This window comes from Vanellus vanellus, assembly GCF_965231255.1.
Source record: "Vanellus vanellus genome assembly, chromosome: 1".
In the NCBI taxonomy this organism is placed as follows: domain Eukaryota; kingdom Metazoa; phylum Chordata; class Aves; order Charadriiformes; family Charadriidae; genus Vanellus; species Vanellus vanellus.
The window spans coordinates 185251734-185266309 of record NC_138905.1 but is presented as its reverse complement, the minus strand read 5'-3'; the positions used below and the strand labels follow the sequence as shown (position 1 = coordinate 185266309).

The window sequence follows — 14576 nt, the reverse complement described above, 5'->3', positions numbered from 1 at the left end:
TTCAGCCTCTAAGTCTACTTCCTGTGGAGGTTTTTTTCAGTCTCTTGATTGACAGGAGCTGTCCCTTAAATACCAGATGCGATGGAAGCTCTCTCTGGTTTGCTTCCCTGTTGCATGATAATAAAGCTTAAACAGAAGTAGTGAAAAAGCTATGGCCTGTCTTCCTGCTCACTAGGATTTAGTGCACATGGTAGGAGGAAATCCAGCTCTTCAGAAGATGTCAGCTGTAGGAATGCCTTTTCCCTGAATCCTAAAATAAACTTAGGCAGGTACAATTGCCTTAGGAAAGACTATGCTTTATAGTCTTGCTCAAAGAAATAAATCTTAGTACAAGAAACACCTTGAGCATATTTCATTTTTGCTATCATGAATGATGTCAGATATCAAATCACCAGCATTTTTTTTATCTTACTTTACAGGAAGAAGTTATTTCTGTGTGTTTTCCCAATTAGAAGCATTTTTATTTTTTTTTTACTTTGCTGTGGGGTTTTGAGATGAACATTGACACAAAGGTTAAAATAACTTCAAAGGGCCTTCAATTTAGTATTAGTTCTATGCAGCTACCTCCATCTTTTAGAGTATTATATTCTGCATGGTCTGCCTAACCAAAGAACAAGATTTGCCATGCTCTTTGATCTTTTAAAAATATATAGAAACCTGAAATCAAGTGCTTTGCCTGAGTCTTGACTTTGCTGGCAACAGTGAGCTGAATAGTGTACTAACAGGTAGAGTCCCCTTTATACCACCTAAAAAAAAGAGATGACATCTTCAGAATCAGTTCAGCAATGTCTGGCAAATGATTAAATGCTCTGAAGTCTGATGTGGATAAAAGAGGGAGGTTCAACAATCAAGAAAGGGCGGGTGGTGGGGGGAAGGAATTCCAGCTCAAACAACCCCATTTGATTAAGAGGCTGCACAAGTGCCAAATGTCATGCTAAGAAAAGAGCACAATCTCTATTTAAAGTTATTCAGAAGGCAGAGCTAAAATATTTTGCTGATAGACATAGTGCAGAGCTCTTTGCATATCTCGCCAATAATGCAAAAATAATTCTACAAAAATCACATATATCCTTCCATTTATTTCTTTTTCATTAATCATCCAGGTTAGAGGCTTTTTACATAGTAATACTAGGGACAATTAAGTCTGTTTAACACAGAGACAGATGCCAGATGTATGCATGTAACAGTTACAGAGGAAGCATATGCATAGTATCAACTCTACAAATAGTCGGGCTCCCTAGGCACTCGACAGTTTTGAAGCTAAGGGAGGGAATGTTTTTATGTTATAACATTTTCCCTTGGTGGTAGCAAATTAGCTGCCTTGTATCCATCTTCAGTTGGAACTGCAGAGAGTCACTTGAGAGCTTACAAATAAGTTTAGAGCTCTGCTAAACTGTTTCTTAGATACCTGAGAAGTGGGATATATACCGCGAGTGTGCTGTAACAGGTAGACTTAAAAAAAACATGGTTTTGTTGTTGTTTTTTGAGTTTGGTTTTTCTTTTTTTTTTCTGTAACGTAATTTTTTCTTGCCTTAATTCTGTACAGAATTTATTCAATGTCAGACTGAGCTTTACTTTCAGATATGGTACCGCACACACAATTTTTTTCTCCTTGGGAATTAAAGCAATTCCTTCTCTGAAAGAAAAACAAAGCGAAGTTATGTTTTTATTAGGAAACCCAGAGACTGTTTTTGAAAAACCATGCAGTAGATATTGGGGGTCAGTTTTCTCTGCTTCCCATTACCTGTGATACTAAGAATTCAAGCCAATAATACCTGTACAGGTCTCTTGCCTTTTCTTTCCAATAGAGCAAAAAGGCTGGGGGGAGGGGGACCTATTGAAATCAAGTCATGGTGTAAAGCATAAAGGAAACGCTAAACCAAGTAAATATTATAGTCATGAATTCCAATAAATGAAAACATGTCTTGAAATGCCCCAGGAAAGTTGAACATGATCCATGTCTAGAAAAGGTTTTACTGCATTTTACATCACGTCTTCCCCATTTCTAGGGGTGTAGTGTCTTCATCACCTCTACAGAGTAAAGATTTTCTTAAAAGAAGTCAATAGATTGACACTGACTGACATATTCGGAATCCTTCAGCAGCTTTAAAGGTATCAGCTGCATCGTTTACTTGTTTTGCCAGAACAGTGTTTAACTTACCTGATGCTTCACTGTTGGATTTCCTTTGTAAGGTGTTCAGATGAGTAAACTGAGAGCACAGCCAAGAGAAATTACCCTGAATGTATCTTACTTGGTGGTGATGTTTGTAATTAGCCTTTAATTCTATCATCTCCAGGACTAAAATACGTTTTTTATAAGACCGTGATGAGGGCTCAGATTAGGGGTTGCTAAAGACCAGAAAAATATCTTTTAACAGCAGGCTTAAAAAGTTAAGATATTAGTGAAAGCAATAAACACATAATGACAACATCTTTGGAAAGAGTTCCCAAATTGCCAATTTTTCTTAAAGGTATGTTTTGTCACACCACAATATTCTGACATCAACACAAAAGTTGAAGCTATAACAAATGCAAAGATGACAAGTAAAAAGATGACTCTCAGTTGAGCAGCTCAGCTGCTGCAAATAAAAATAACTAACAGGAGAGATCTGTATCAGTGTTAATATCTATAATCTCCTCAATCCTTGAAATATAAGAAAGCGATCTGGAACTTAAAGTTCTTGATGAAGGATCTGAGGAAAGGAAGATGTGAATATTCTGAAGTCATCTTCAGTAAGTGTCTTTCAGAAATTCATTTATAGTTCATGGAGAAACTCAAAATATGGTATTGAATCTGTTTACATGTACAATTATTTTTGCCAAACTAATTATATGTAGAGAGTCAGATTTGAAAAAAGCATCCTTAATTATTCTTTCTGATTGATCTAATTGGAGTACTATCCAGGCAGAAAGCTAAGCAGAATAGCATTATGAAAATCAAATTCCTAAGAGAATGCAGGTGCTTCATAAACTGGCATAAGGGTAATCCCATTTTGCAAATCTATTTTGAAGGTGGTAATAAAACACAACCCCAGCAATCTGCTAAACAATAGTCTAGGGCACCATCTAATCAAACAATAATGAATATGTTACTTATCATAGAATAGGGAAGACTCTATACGAAGCTCTTAAATAATTTCTTTTTTCCTAAGAAGGTATTTCTGTATCTGTATGTCCAAGTCAGAGTTCCTTAAGATGCCTAGACAACTTCAGGGGTTTTCTGAGAGCAGCATCATGAAAAGTGCTCTTCCTCCTGCTCTGTCAGATGCATTGTACCTCCCATGAAGTCCAAAGTATATGACCCATCTACGACATCAACCTTTTGAAGCAGAGAATGATACCCAGTGGGCTTTTCCATTTATCAGTATAAAACAGACATGGTCTCATTACGTCTGGTAAAAGAGATTTTGAATGTAAATCCAGGCATGCTGGCAGGAATGAGGAGGAAACTACTCTCTTTCACCAAAGCGAACAGATTTTGAGTGGTTCAGCATCCACATAGCCTTTAGTCATTTTTTTTCTGAGACTTTGTACAGGAAAACAGATAGCATTTGAAAAGCTTTACTGCACTGATTCTGTTTTGGGCAAAATCATGCTCCTACACAGAACCTGACAGACTTCCATTCAAGAGAGTCTACCTATAGTCAGGATGTAAACAGAGCCATCAAAAGGACATGGAAACAGATTTCTTCAGAAGCCTGCCGTGTCTCTCTCCTCAGTGGCACCCTCATCAGTCAATGTCTGTAAACAAGTTGTCATATCCAAATTTGAGACAAGCTTACACAGCAAAAAGCTTGGTGCCTTTTAATTAAAGATTTGTATACTGAGATAATTGGCAACTGGTGAGGAAGGCTCAGTGGTGTAATATATAGCTAATCGTTGGTGGCTTGACGGTGTGACAGATGGGGATAGCTTCTTTAAATTATGGAGCTTTTATATTGGTATTTTCAGGAAATGTCAACAGCATGATTATATTTTCACTAATGGTGTCTTTCCTTCCCATTCATTGCTTTTGTTAGTCATAATCACTTGTTACCTCTTGTCTCTAAATGTAAAATCTATTAATATTTGTATAGGATGCCTCACAGTGGGCCTGGTTAATGACTGGATTCCTAAACATTGCCACAGCACAATATACAGTGTTAGCATTAAATACATATTACAAATTAGATATGGAAATTATTGATATTATATTTATGACTAGCTCGCAATAAAGTTAACAAAAAAGAATGTGACTATTATGCAAATTCTGCAAATGCGTACACAAATTCAGTTAGGTTTCAGATTTAAAAGTCATTGCAATTTTAGGTGCCAGTACTGAAACAATCCCTCTGTAAAATCTGTGGAACTGCCTTGTGTAGGAAAACATGTTATATTAAAAATGTCCTTTCTAACAGATCCATAAGCCTGTTCTCTTCTGTTAATTACTGCAGTTTTGTTTCTCTTCTTTTCCAGGAAACAACTTTTGGGCTCTACAACACAGATTTGCTGTTTAAAACTATGAATCTGTCAGATCACTAAAATTTCCCTGTAGCTTCTCAGTTAAGCGCAGGGCTGGCACAGCTAACCTCTGTACCTTTCCTTCCCGCAGCCCTGGGCCAGGACGAGGTTTTTATGGTGGGATGGGGAAGAGGCCAAAATATCTGTTCGTTACTGTCGTATGGTCTTCTTACTGCGAATTAGAGTAGGTGCCAGCCTGACTTGTAGGCAAACGTTAGAAACCAGAACTGAGTGTCCATTCTCAGCCTCTCCTCTTTATTCCCTGATAGGAAGAAATGAGACGCCCTTTTTACTAGTCACACATTTTCAGTTCACTGCCAACTATAAAATTCTGTGTTTGTACCTTTGAGAAGCATAGTGAAAAATTTCAAGGGCCGTGAGCTGTGCCTGGGCCACAGATAGAAATTGGTTTTTGGCTGTGGAAGTTTTGACATTGTTGTGAATTTTGGAAGCAGAGCCTATCCCTGTCTGTGACTCACAGGTCTGATTTGCCTCCAGAACAGCAAGGCAGAGGCCAAAGACCCATTGTTGGGATCTGTGGACCAGCCCGCTGTGAGGATGGAAAATTTGCAGGTAACAGAAACGTTTTCTTGCTCTTACACTGTCTTTAAAGAAAAATATGTGATTGCCATTAAATCATAAGCATGAATTTAAAGCATACTTCCATAAGAAAAATGTTCAATGTTCTGTAGTGCACCATGTGACCCTGAAATATTCCTCCAATATTTATGTTTTGGGACAAATGTGAACTAGAATTAAATCCAGAGGCCCACCATTTTTTTATTGCTTTTGAAGTGTTTTGTGCCATGTCAATACAAAAAATATATTCTCTTTATCCTGTGTCCAGAAAACAAGCAAACAAAGAAAACCCAAACAAAAACCCAGCAACCAACAAAACTGTGTAAAGGGGAAACTGTGTAAAGATTATAGACCTCAGAAGCTTATAGTTATAATATCAGGAAAAGACCATGAGATCCAAGAGGTTTAAAAAAGTGGCAGTCCATTCTCATTTTACTGCCAGTCATTTTGCTAATCTGAGCAGCATAATTGTTTTGCCTCACTGAAAGGAGCCTTTAAACAGACAAGCCAATATAAATACTCAGATTGGAGACAGCTCTGTTTAATAACAGCAAGCATGTGTGTAGAAGTATTTGTTTACCTCTGCTCATTTATGTCAAAATCAATTGTAATTAAAACGGAATCCAACCACAGTAGTAGTACTTTAGCTGATTGTTCTCATCAAAAGTGTCATATAGCCCCAGTGTTTAGGACATGTCAAAGCAGCCCATTATTTTTTTCCTGTAATAAATACCTACTTATAGTCCTTTCATTTCTTCAATAAAAGCAATTGCCTGTCTCAAATAAAAAAGTAAGACACCATTTCACCAGAAAACCATTTCACCATAAACCATAAAAAAGTAAGATACCAGTTCTGGGAGGTTTTCTGGAATTACTGAAGTTCTGGAAGGCAGAGTTATTTATATTCTCTATTAGACATTAGATGCCATTTATTGTCCATCTGTTTACACATATGTACAGAAAATGCAGATCTTTCATGTCTATTCAAGGTATTAAAATATATAAAACATATTTTATAAGTCTAAAGCAAGTACTGGTGGGTTTTTTTTACACAATGTATTTGTGGATAGACCAGAGAAATATACGCTACAGAGGATTTTACACCTTGTTTCATTATTGAGTGAATTCTAAATGGAAATATTTTCAGTAATGAACACAAATTCACAACAGCAAGGGTGAAATGAATCTGTCTCCTAGGGAAGTCAATGTGAACTCCATGAATGCATTCAAAGGCAGATCTTTTTCTTTGTAATGTGAAACAAGGGTCAGAAAACATGTGCATTACTGTTCACTCTGTAATGCAATGAAGAATAAAACATTTCAGGAGTGAAGGTAGATCGTATCAGCAGTGTGAAACTGTATGCTTCACAAAAAAAAGACATACATTTTGGAATGGGTCCTCCAGTGTATTTTTTATTTGGGGCTGTTAGTTGATAGACATTCTGGTCAACTCAGTCAGCCAGTGAGCCACCCCTGACAGTTAATGACTATGTTTTAGCTTCCATATTTATAGAAAAGAAGAAGAAAAAAAAAGTCAATTAGGAGGAGGTGTTTATGCAATAGTAAAAACTAGACGTCACCTGTTGAAAGAGAAAAAAAGATTAAATAAGTAAAATATCTGAAAGATAGGCTAGCATTTCCTAGGACAACTAAAAATAATGAAAGCTACTGACATTTTAAAATATTCAGTGTTATTCATGTATATATATGTATATATTCTTGTTTAGCCTTCATTGATGAACATATGGTGATACAAAGCTACATTTTTTTATCTTTTGTGAGTAAAAAGTTCTTAGAAAAGAATACACTTGAATGAGTGTTTACCACGTCAAATGTTATAAATTATAATGATCTGAACTCTGTCTGCCTTGTGTAACTTCAAATACAATCTGATAACATCATTTACAGGTTTTGGGGGGAATATGAATGTATAGGTCTAGGTCTAGGTCTAAGTATATGGTCCAGGCTTGTATATAGGGAAAATCAGATTTTAAACATATGTGTATATACATGTGTTTACATACATATATACGTATATATAAAAGCATATATAGAGATGTGCATATACATATATTTAAAGTCTGATTTTCCCTATACATAAGCCTGGACATTTACTTTTACATGTGGAGTACTTTGATACAGAGTATAGTGTTCTTCATCACATAAACATAGTACATGAAATATTTCTTGAAAATCTTTGTATGCTGATGTTTTATGTATGTGTGTTGTTTACTTTTCATTTGCTTTTCTGCTTTGTATGTTTATGTGTAATTTAAATAATTAGGGTCCAATTAAATTAGAAAAAAAAATTGTATTTATTAACTCAGTTTGGCTACGTTGAATCACTGTTTAGAAAGAAATAATTCTTGAGTTTCTTCTTCTGTTATCATTATGCAAATTTCATATAATTAGTGAGTCAAACTAAGATATCTCAGTTTTAGCCATTGAAAAGAGCCAGCTATCTAAAGCTTTAATTAATTAACTTTATAGTGCAACATATATAGGGTGCAATCAGTACCCATATTTAATTCTGTTCACCATATTTATGAAGAAAGTGTAGGAAAGTAAAGATAGCATAATAAAGGTATCTTTTGCTTTAAGCTTGCTACAGAAGATAGATGTTAAATATAGCTCCTCTGGTAAAATAGAATAAAATATGTAAGATACGTCTTATGTTGAACCAAAATACATACCTTGCATTGCATTTTATATGTTGCCAACATAACTTTCATCCGACACCATCCTAAATGTCTATCCAGTGTACATTTCCTATCTAGGTGACTGTTGTTTCCTTTTCTTTGTATGGCTCATAATTTAGCAGTTCTATTTTGGTGTATGTTCTCCCCTAAGTGCATAAAGCACTTCTGACTGTTTACCCTTAAAGCTCCAGAGAGTTAGGAAAACCTCTAGGCTGCTTCTGTTTATTGTACACACTTGCACTGTTAAGGGTTTATTTTCAACAGGAGGGAGACAAGTATGGAGATAAAGACCAATGGCGCATATCACTCTACCAGCACATCTTGCTGTACAGCACAGTGTATGACCTATTTTACATATATATATATATTTATATATTTACCTTTAAATTGATTCTATTCTCTCATATATACTAATTTGGCCCTTGGTGGTGATAGTTCACTTTGTGTTTATAGTTTCTGCTGCTAGTACGAAAGTGCCTGTTCGATTTTCTTCACTGTCTGCTAGCTGTAGCAGTCAAAATTACAGGCTAATGGTGAGACGAGCAGCTTATAATGTATGATAATCAATACTCAAAATCCGTTTCCTATGATGTGACATAAAAGAGTGAAGTGAAAAGACACAGATTTTCAAGACTAGAGCACAAAAGCTCATGCAATGCAAGTCGTTTTCACTTCAAGGTCATTCAGTATTTGTTTCTTCTACTTTTTTGGCTTCATATTTAATTCAGTCACAGCTAGGATGCCCAGGGAGCAGAAATGGAAAGTTAGTCAATACTGTGAGCATGAATGCAAGTATAAAAACTGCTTTAGCAAATGCAGGAAATGAGAAGGGGAAGGAAGACATGGCATGCAATATATATAATATATATATATATGCTATATAATATATATCTCTTTTACTTAGAGATTATGAGCAAATTCTATTTTTATTGGCAGTAATGAATAATGTAAATACTGTGTAAGAGTTATCTTCATACCCAGCGCATGTGTACACACATGCACAAGAGCTGAGAATTTAAAATCTTAGAACATAACTTAGTTGTAACAGAATTAACCTAATCAGCCTTGAAAATCTCAAAGCATAGTTTTTGGCACAGTACTGAATATCTAGTGTAGTTCTTTCCAGTGGCTAAGATCTTCTCTTATCTTAACCTTTCATCTAAAGTTTTTTCATTTCAATCTCAGTTCAGGGAATAATTTTATTAATTTTTTTTAAACAAATACAGTTCAGTCAAATTTTAGAATGAGAGACAGTATTGAAATAGAATTTCACAGTTGTGTATTTCATACAAATATATATGTTGACAATGTAGATAGCATAGAAATTCTATATAAATATATAAACAGTTATTTAAGGTATTTGAAAATAATATGACACAGAACTACTACCTGAAAGGCAGGAAGAGTTTCCCTTCTACAGACGGTCTTTCTGTGGTTTAATGAAATAAGCTGTAATGCATTAGAATCTTCCCAACTGTGTTCACTGATGGTCTCCCAGTACACTATGACCTCTTGACACATTAAACACGGTTAGAAAGTTTTACAGGAAGTGCTACTTTTTTTTTTCTTTTTTTCTGTGAGAAAGAAAGGAGCAAAGAGAAGTCCTGCTTTGATGGAATAATTGAAAAGAGAGAGAGCACCAGAGGGAAGTGTTGGTCCGTTGATTGTGCAGTCCTGAGAACTTTACAGTAGCTAACATGCAGCACGTTTTTGTTGTCATCTTTTGTTAAAAAGGGATGAAAATTATTTAGAAAAAAATCATACAAAGGATAGTTAAGTTTACAAAATAAAATCGCTGGAAATCTGATTAATTGCTTAGGAAAACCTTAAAAAGTGCCAGAAAACTTTTACTCAGCATTGTCATGAATTTCATAAAAGAGAAAAAAAAAATTAAATATGGTTAGGGAAAATCCTAAATAACCCACTTGTTATTTCTCCTTGCTATATAGGTCCACTTTTAAAGCTAGAGGCTGAGCTTTCCACAAATCTACCCTGTAGGATTAGGAGGAAGAGGAAAACAACAAAATTAATTAATAGCAAGTAGGCTAGGATGGCTCTGCTGTGGGATCTGGACAGGCTGGAATGATGGGCCAAGGTCAATAGTATGAGGTTCAACAAGGCCAAGTGCCAGGTCCTGCGCTTGGGTCACAACAACCCCATGCAGAGCTACAGGCTGGGGTAAAGTGTCTGGAAAGCTGCCTGGCAGAGAAGGACCTGGGGGTGTTGGTCGACAGCGGCTGGTCAAGGCCCTTCTGGATAGCATCCCTTTCCTCTAGTGAATCAACTACACCTCTCAGCTTGGTGCAAATCGTAAAGTTGCTGAGGGTGCACTCAATCCCCCTGTCTATGTCATCGATGCAGATATTAAATAATGTTGGTCCCAGCGTGGACCCTTGACGGACACTACTCATTACTGGTTTCTACTTGGACATCGAGCCATTGACTGTATCTCTTTGCATGAGCCTTTCCATCTAACAGTCCATCCATCACACCCGTATCTCCAATTTAGCAGCAAGAATATTGTGAGGGACCGTATCAAAGGCCTTACAAAAGTCTAGGTAGATGACATCCATAGTTCTTCCCTTGTCCACTGATGCAGTCACTCCATTGTAGAAGGCCACTAGATTAGTCAGACACAATCGGCCCTTGGTGAAGCCTGTCTCTAATCACCTCCCTGTCTTCTGTATGTTTTCATATATCTTCCAGGAAGATCTGTTCCATGATCTTACCAGGCACAGAGGTGAGGCTGACTCACCTCTATGAATTTTATATTGAAAAACTTTCTGTTACATTCTTTTCCTCAAGAATCACTCTGTGTTCTCTTCTCTCTGTATCTCATTCTCTCTTGCCTTTGATATTTTTTTAGAGCTTACACCTGCCTTAGATCTTCAACTCTTCAATGAATGGAGCAGGTTTACAGAATGACACTTTTTCACAGAACTGTATCATTAACAAGTATCAGTTCTGAGTAAATTATCTCACCCTGATTTAACTGATCATTGTGACATAACAAAATTTTATTTAAATTTACGTCTTATTTATTCATGTCTTCTTAGAAATGTGAACAGTCAAAGCTGTTTACGCTATTGGATTCTCATAGATCACCTTTGGTGTTTCTCTTGTGTCAGGTTTCTGCAGTGCAACTGTCTATGAATATGGTGGTGATATTATAAGGTTATTAGGAATTTATTTTCTAATTTAGAAAGATGATGATCACTTAAACTTTCCCTGTCTTTGGGTCAACAAGTTCGTTTTGCTTTTTCTGAGGACCTGTTGTGCATGTCTGTGTGTGTGTGTTTCATCCTTACATTTAAAGGTTTACTCCTAGTTTTTTGTCTAACAGGAATTCCATGCATTTTGTAAATACTGGATTTGTCAAATAAAATGAATATTTTAATCCATCTTCCCATTTTGTGGAAGAAAATGCTTAATAGCTAAAGACCAGTGTATAGCTGATTGAAACTTACAGATGACAAAAAGATTTATTCTATCAGTATTGACTAGAGAGTAGTGAGAAGAAGAAGAAAAAGAAAGCAACTTGGATCAGAGTTATGTTTTTCTACAAAACAGATTTCAGATGTATTTTTGGAATTTTTCTTATGCCTGACATTGGGCTACAGTCATGTGTACAATTATAAAATAGTAAATGGTGGCCCAAACATATTCTATTGGTGTAAAACGACAAACAAGCTAAGGTTTTTAAAGCAGAAAGTTTTCTTTATGTCTTTGAATTGTAGAACAGAAAATATTAAAATTTATGTTCTTAAAATGTAGTGAATAAAAAAAATCTTATTTAACTATATTCTTTGAAAGAAATAAGAATATAGAAATCCTATCTGAAAACATTATCAGTTCAAACAGTGTGTCACGGTTTGTCATTCTTCTGAATTGTATGTATTGAGCAAATCCATTTTCACTTACTTGCACCAAAATAAAAAAGGGGAAAACTGATTACACGATCCGTACTCACGTCTAATAAAATTGCAATATGCACTTTTTGACAAGCTTATATTTAATGCATACTGATGGAAAATTCTAGTTCTCTGTTCTCAGCAGGAAAAGCAGGCTTTTTAAGAAAGCCTTTTTATTTTGTGACTGTCACAAACATAACAATTATAAATGAAATGGAAGTGACAAAAATGAAAAGCCAGCTTGCTGATTTTTATGAGTGTTTGTATTTCCAGAAAGGCAGTCATTGCTCAGTTATTTGATTTGAAAAATTAATCCTGATAATGCCTTTTGAGTTCCTTAAGTACTGTTCACTCTTTCCTAGGATGAGTTTTACAGAACAAAGCCTAACAGATTTCTACAGCAGATTAGTTTACAGATGAAGCTCAATTCCACTGAGAATGATTCTCTAATGACCCCTTTATACTTCCATTGGGCTGTATGAATGCTTTAATACGTAGAGAACGGAGTTAAATAAATCTATTGTCTCAACTAACAGGTTTATGCAATCCTTCTGAAATATTTTAATTATAGCTTCTTCTTTTTCTCCATAATTAAGAAACCAGATGTCAAGTAAGCCCATCACGTGTTGATCATAGCCTATCCATTAGTTTAAAGAAATCCACTTATAATTAGAGCTTTTTCTCTTTCTCCTTTGTTTTACAGAGCAAGAAGAATGTGTTAACTGCACAGATGAATGCAGAGTGCTTGGTCATTCTGACAGGTGTTGGATGCCACAGTTCCCTGCAGCCAGTCAGGCTGAGAATGCAGATTATCGCACAAATCTCTTTGTACCCACAGTTGAAGCTAATGTTGAGACTGAGACATACGAAACTGTGAATCCCACTGGGAAAAAGACTTTTTGTACATTTGGGAAAGACAAGAGAGAGCACACTATTCTCATTGCCAATGTTAAACCTTACTTAAAAGCCAAACGTGCCCTGAGTCCTCTGCTTCAGGAGGTTCCCTCAGCATCGAGCAGCCCAACCAAGACATGCATTGAGCCTTGCACCTCAACAAAAGGACCACTGGATGGTTGTGAAGTGAAATCAGGAGCCTTGGCTGAACCAAGCAGCCAGTACTTGTCAACTGACAGTCAGTATCTATCACCTAGTAAACAGTCAAAAGACGCTCCCTTCATTGCATCAGATCAGATGGCTAGGGCCTTTGCAGATGTGCATTCCCGAGTGAGCCGAGACTCGAGTGAGATGGACTCTGTTCTGGAGCAGTTAGACCGTTCAGCCCGGGATCTAGGTAGGGAGTCGGTGGATGCCGAGGAAGTTGTGAGAGAAATAGACAAGCTCTTGCAGGACTGTCGGGGAAGCGACCCTGTGGCCGTCAGAAAGTGAGGGGGAAAATAAGGACAGGCTGGCAGTTACGTTCCTCTTCTGCTGATTAAAAGTAAATGAATAAATAAATCCCCTGGTTTTAACAGATTTACAGGAATGAAGGAAGACCAATGCTGCTTTAAGGCTTTTAGTGAACATCTGAAGTGCCCACAAGTATGTTCTTTTCACTGCTCTTTCTTTTTGACAGATAACACTGGTTTCATTTTGACCAAGCTTTCATTAGGACAGAGTCAAGTACACTAAGAACAAAACGAAAGAAGGAAAGACAGTGCCATTTTGACAATCGGATAGGAAGGTGTGAGAAAGGTGGAATGGAAATACGTCTGATACATTAAGACTGTCCTCAATAGCTGATGCTGACTTTACTGTTTACGTATAAACCCCAAGAAAAACAGGGTTGAATAATTCTGATCTGTGGTGGATTTCCAGCAGTCACCACAGGCTTCTACTGAAAGTCCTAAAAAGAGTTCTTGTAGTAGTCCAAGTGACACCAAACATTAACATTCATTTGTGGTAAACATTTATGTACAAAGTTATCTGCCACAAATATGGAAAAAAAAAAGAACAAGAAAACGAAAAAACCCATTCCAGATCATTATTCAACAAAACATATCCTGATCATTAGTAAAACACTTCATATCATATTAAGATTAAATGTAAAATGATATAGTCCATCTTGTCCTGCACACACATAAGCTAATTCACTTGATAAAAAAGAAAAAGAAGATTTTAATATCTATTTAGCGTTTTAGTGTCCAACAAAACTATAAATAGTTAGCAGTAAGTTTTAAAAAAAAAAAGAAGTAAAATAAAGGTTAAAAAAAACATAGTTACCTTTAAGGGTAATACACAAAATAAATTAACATTATTAACACTTTTTTATTCATTTTTGGACACTAAAATAGCTCAGGAAAGTGAAAATGTCTTAGACATCCACAAAAATCACGTGATCATTTAAATGTGCAAATGTAAGAAGATTCAGTGTGTTTACATCAAATGACATATTTTTATTGATTTATTGCAGATTCAGTGCATATGAGCCAAATTGTTGAGTGTATAAGAGCTATATTGTGTATTTTATTAAATTAATATATAGTTGTGTTGCAAAAATATTTGGGCTTATATTGTAAATGGCAAGTGTTGCCTCGGTAGCTGTCGAACTCTATGAGTTTTGTTTTTTCCTGCTTCCTTTTCCCCATGGATTGTGGGAAGCAGCGCCTCAGAGCAAAGTCTCTTGTTTAATGTATGGTCTACGAAGTACTGCAGTACATAATCTGTTCAAAATGTGTTTGAGTGAGCTGATGGAGCTAACTGAAAAGCCTACAAATACATCCATCAGTCATGGTTATGTGCAAGTCCTTGTAGAAGCTTCTATCGCAAACCCATGTTTAATAACAAAAATTACACTCGAACCAACATTTGGAACCTCCTTGGTTGTTTTTTTTTTTTGTTGTTGTTGTGTTGTTTTTTTTTTTTTAACAAACACATGCAGTGAGCCTGC

The 14576-nt window shown here is 36.0% G+C and overlaps 1 protein-coding gene across 1 annotated transcript in view; it reads left to right on the top strand.

Annotated features, from left to right (window-relative positions):
• PCDH17 (protocadherin 17) overlaps positions 1 to 13075 on the top strand; it is a gene marked incomplete at its 3' end in the record, with an annotated part of 86288 nt that extends 73213 nt beyond the window's left edge. Inside the window, exon 4 of the mRNA XM_082494870.1 lies at positions 12393 to 13075. Coding sequence (XP_082350996.1) covers positions 12393 to 13075 — 683 coding nt within the window. The remainder of the gene's footprint in view (positions 1 to 12392) is intronic.
• Positions 13076 to 14576: the final 1501 nt, after the last annotated feature.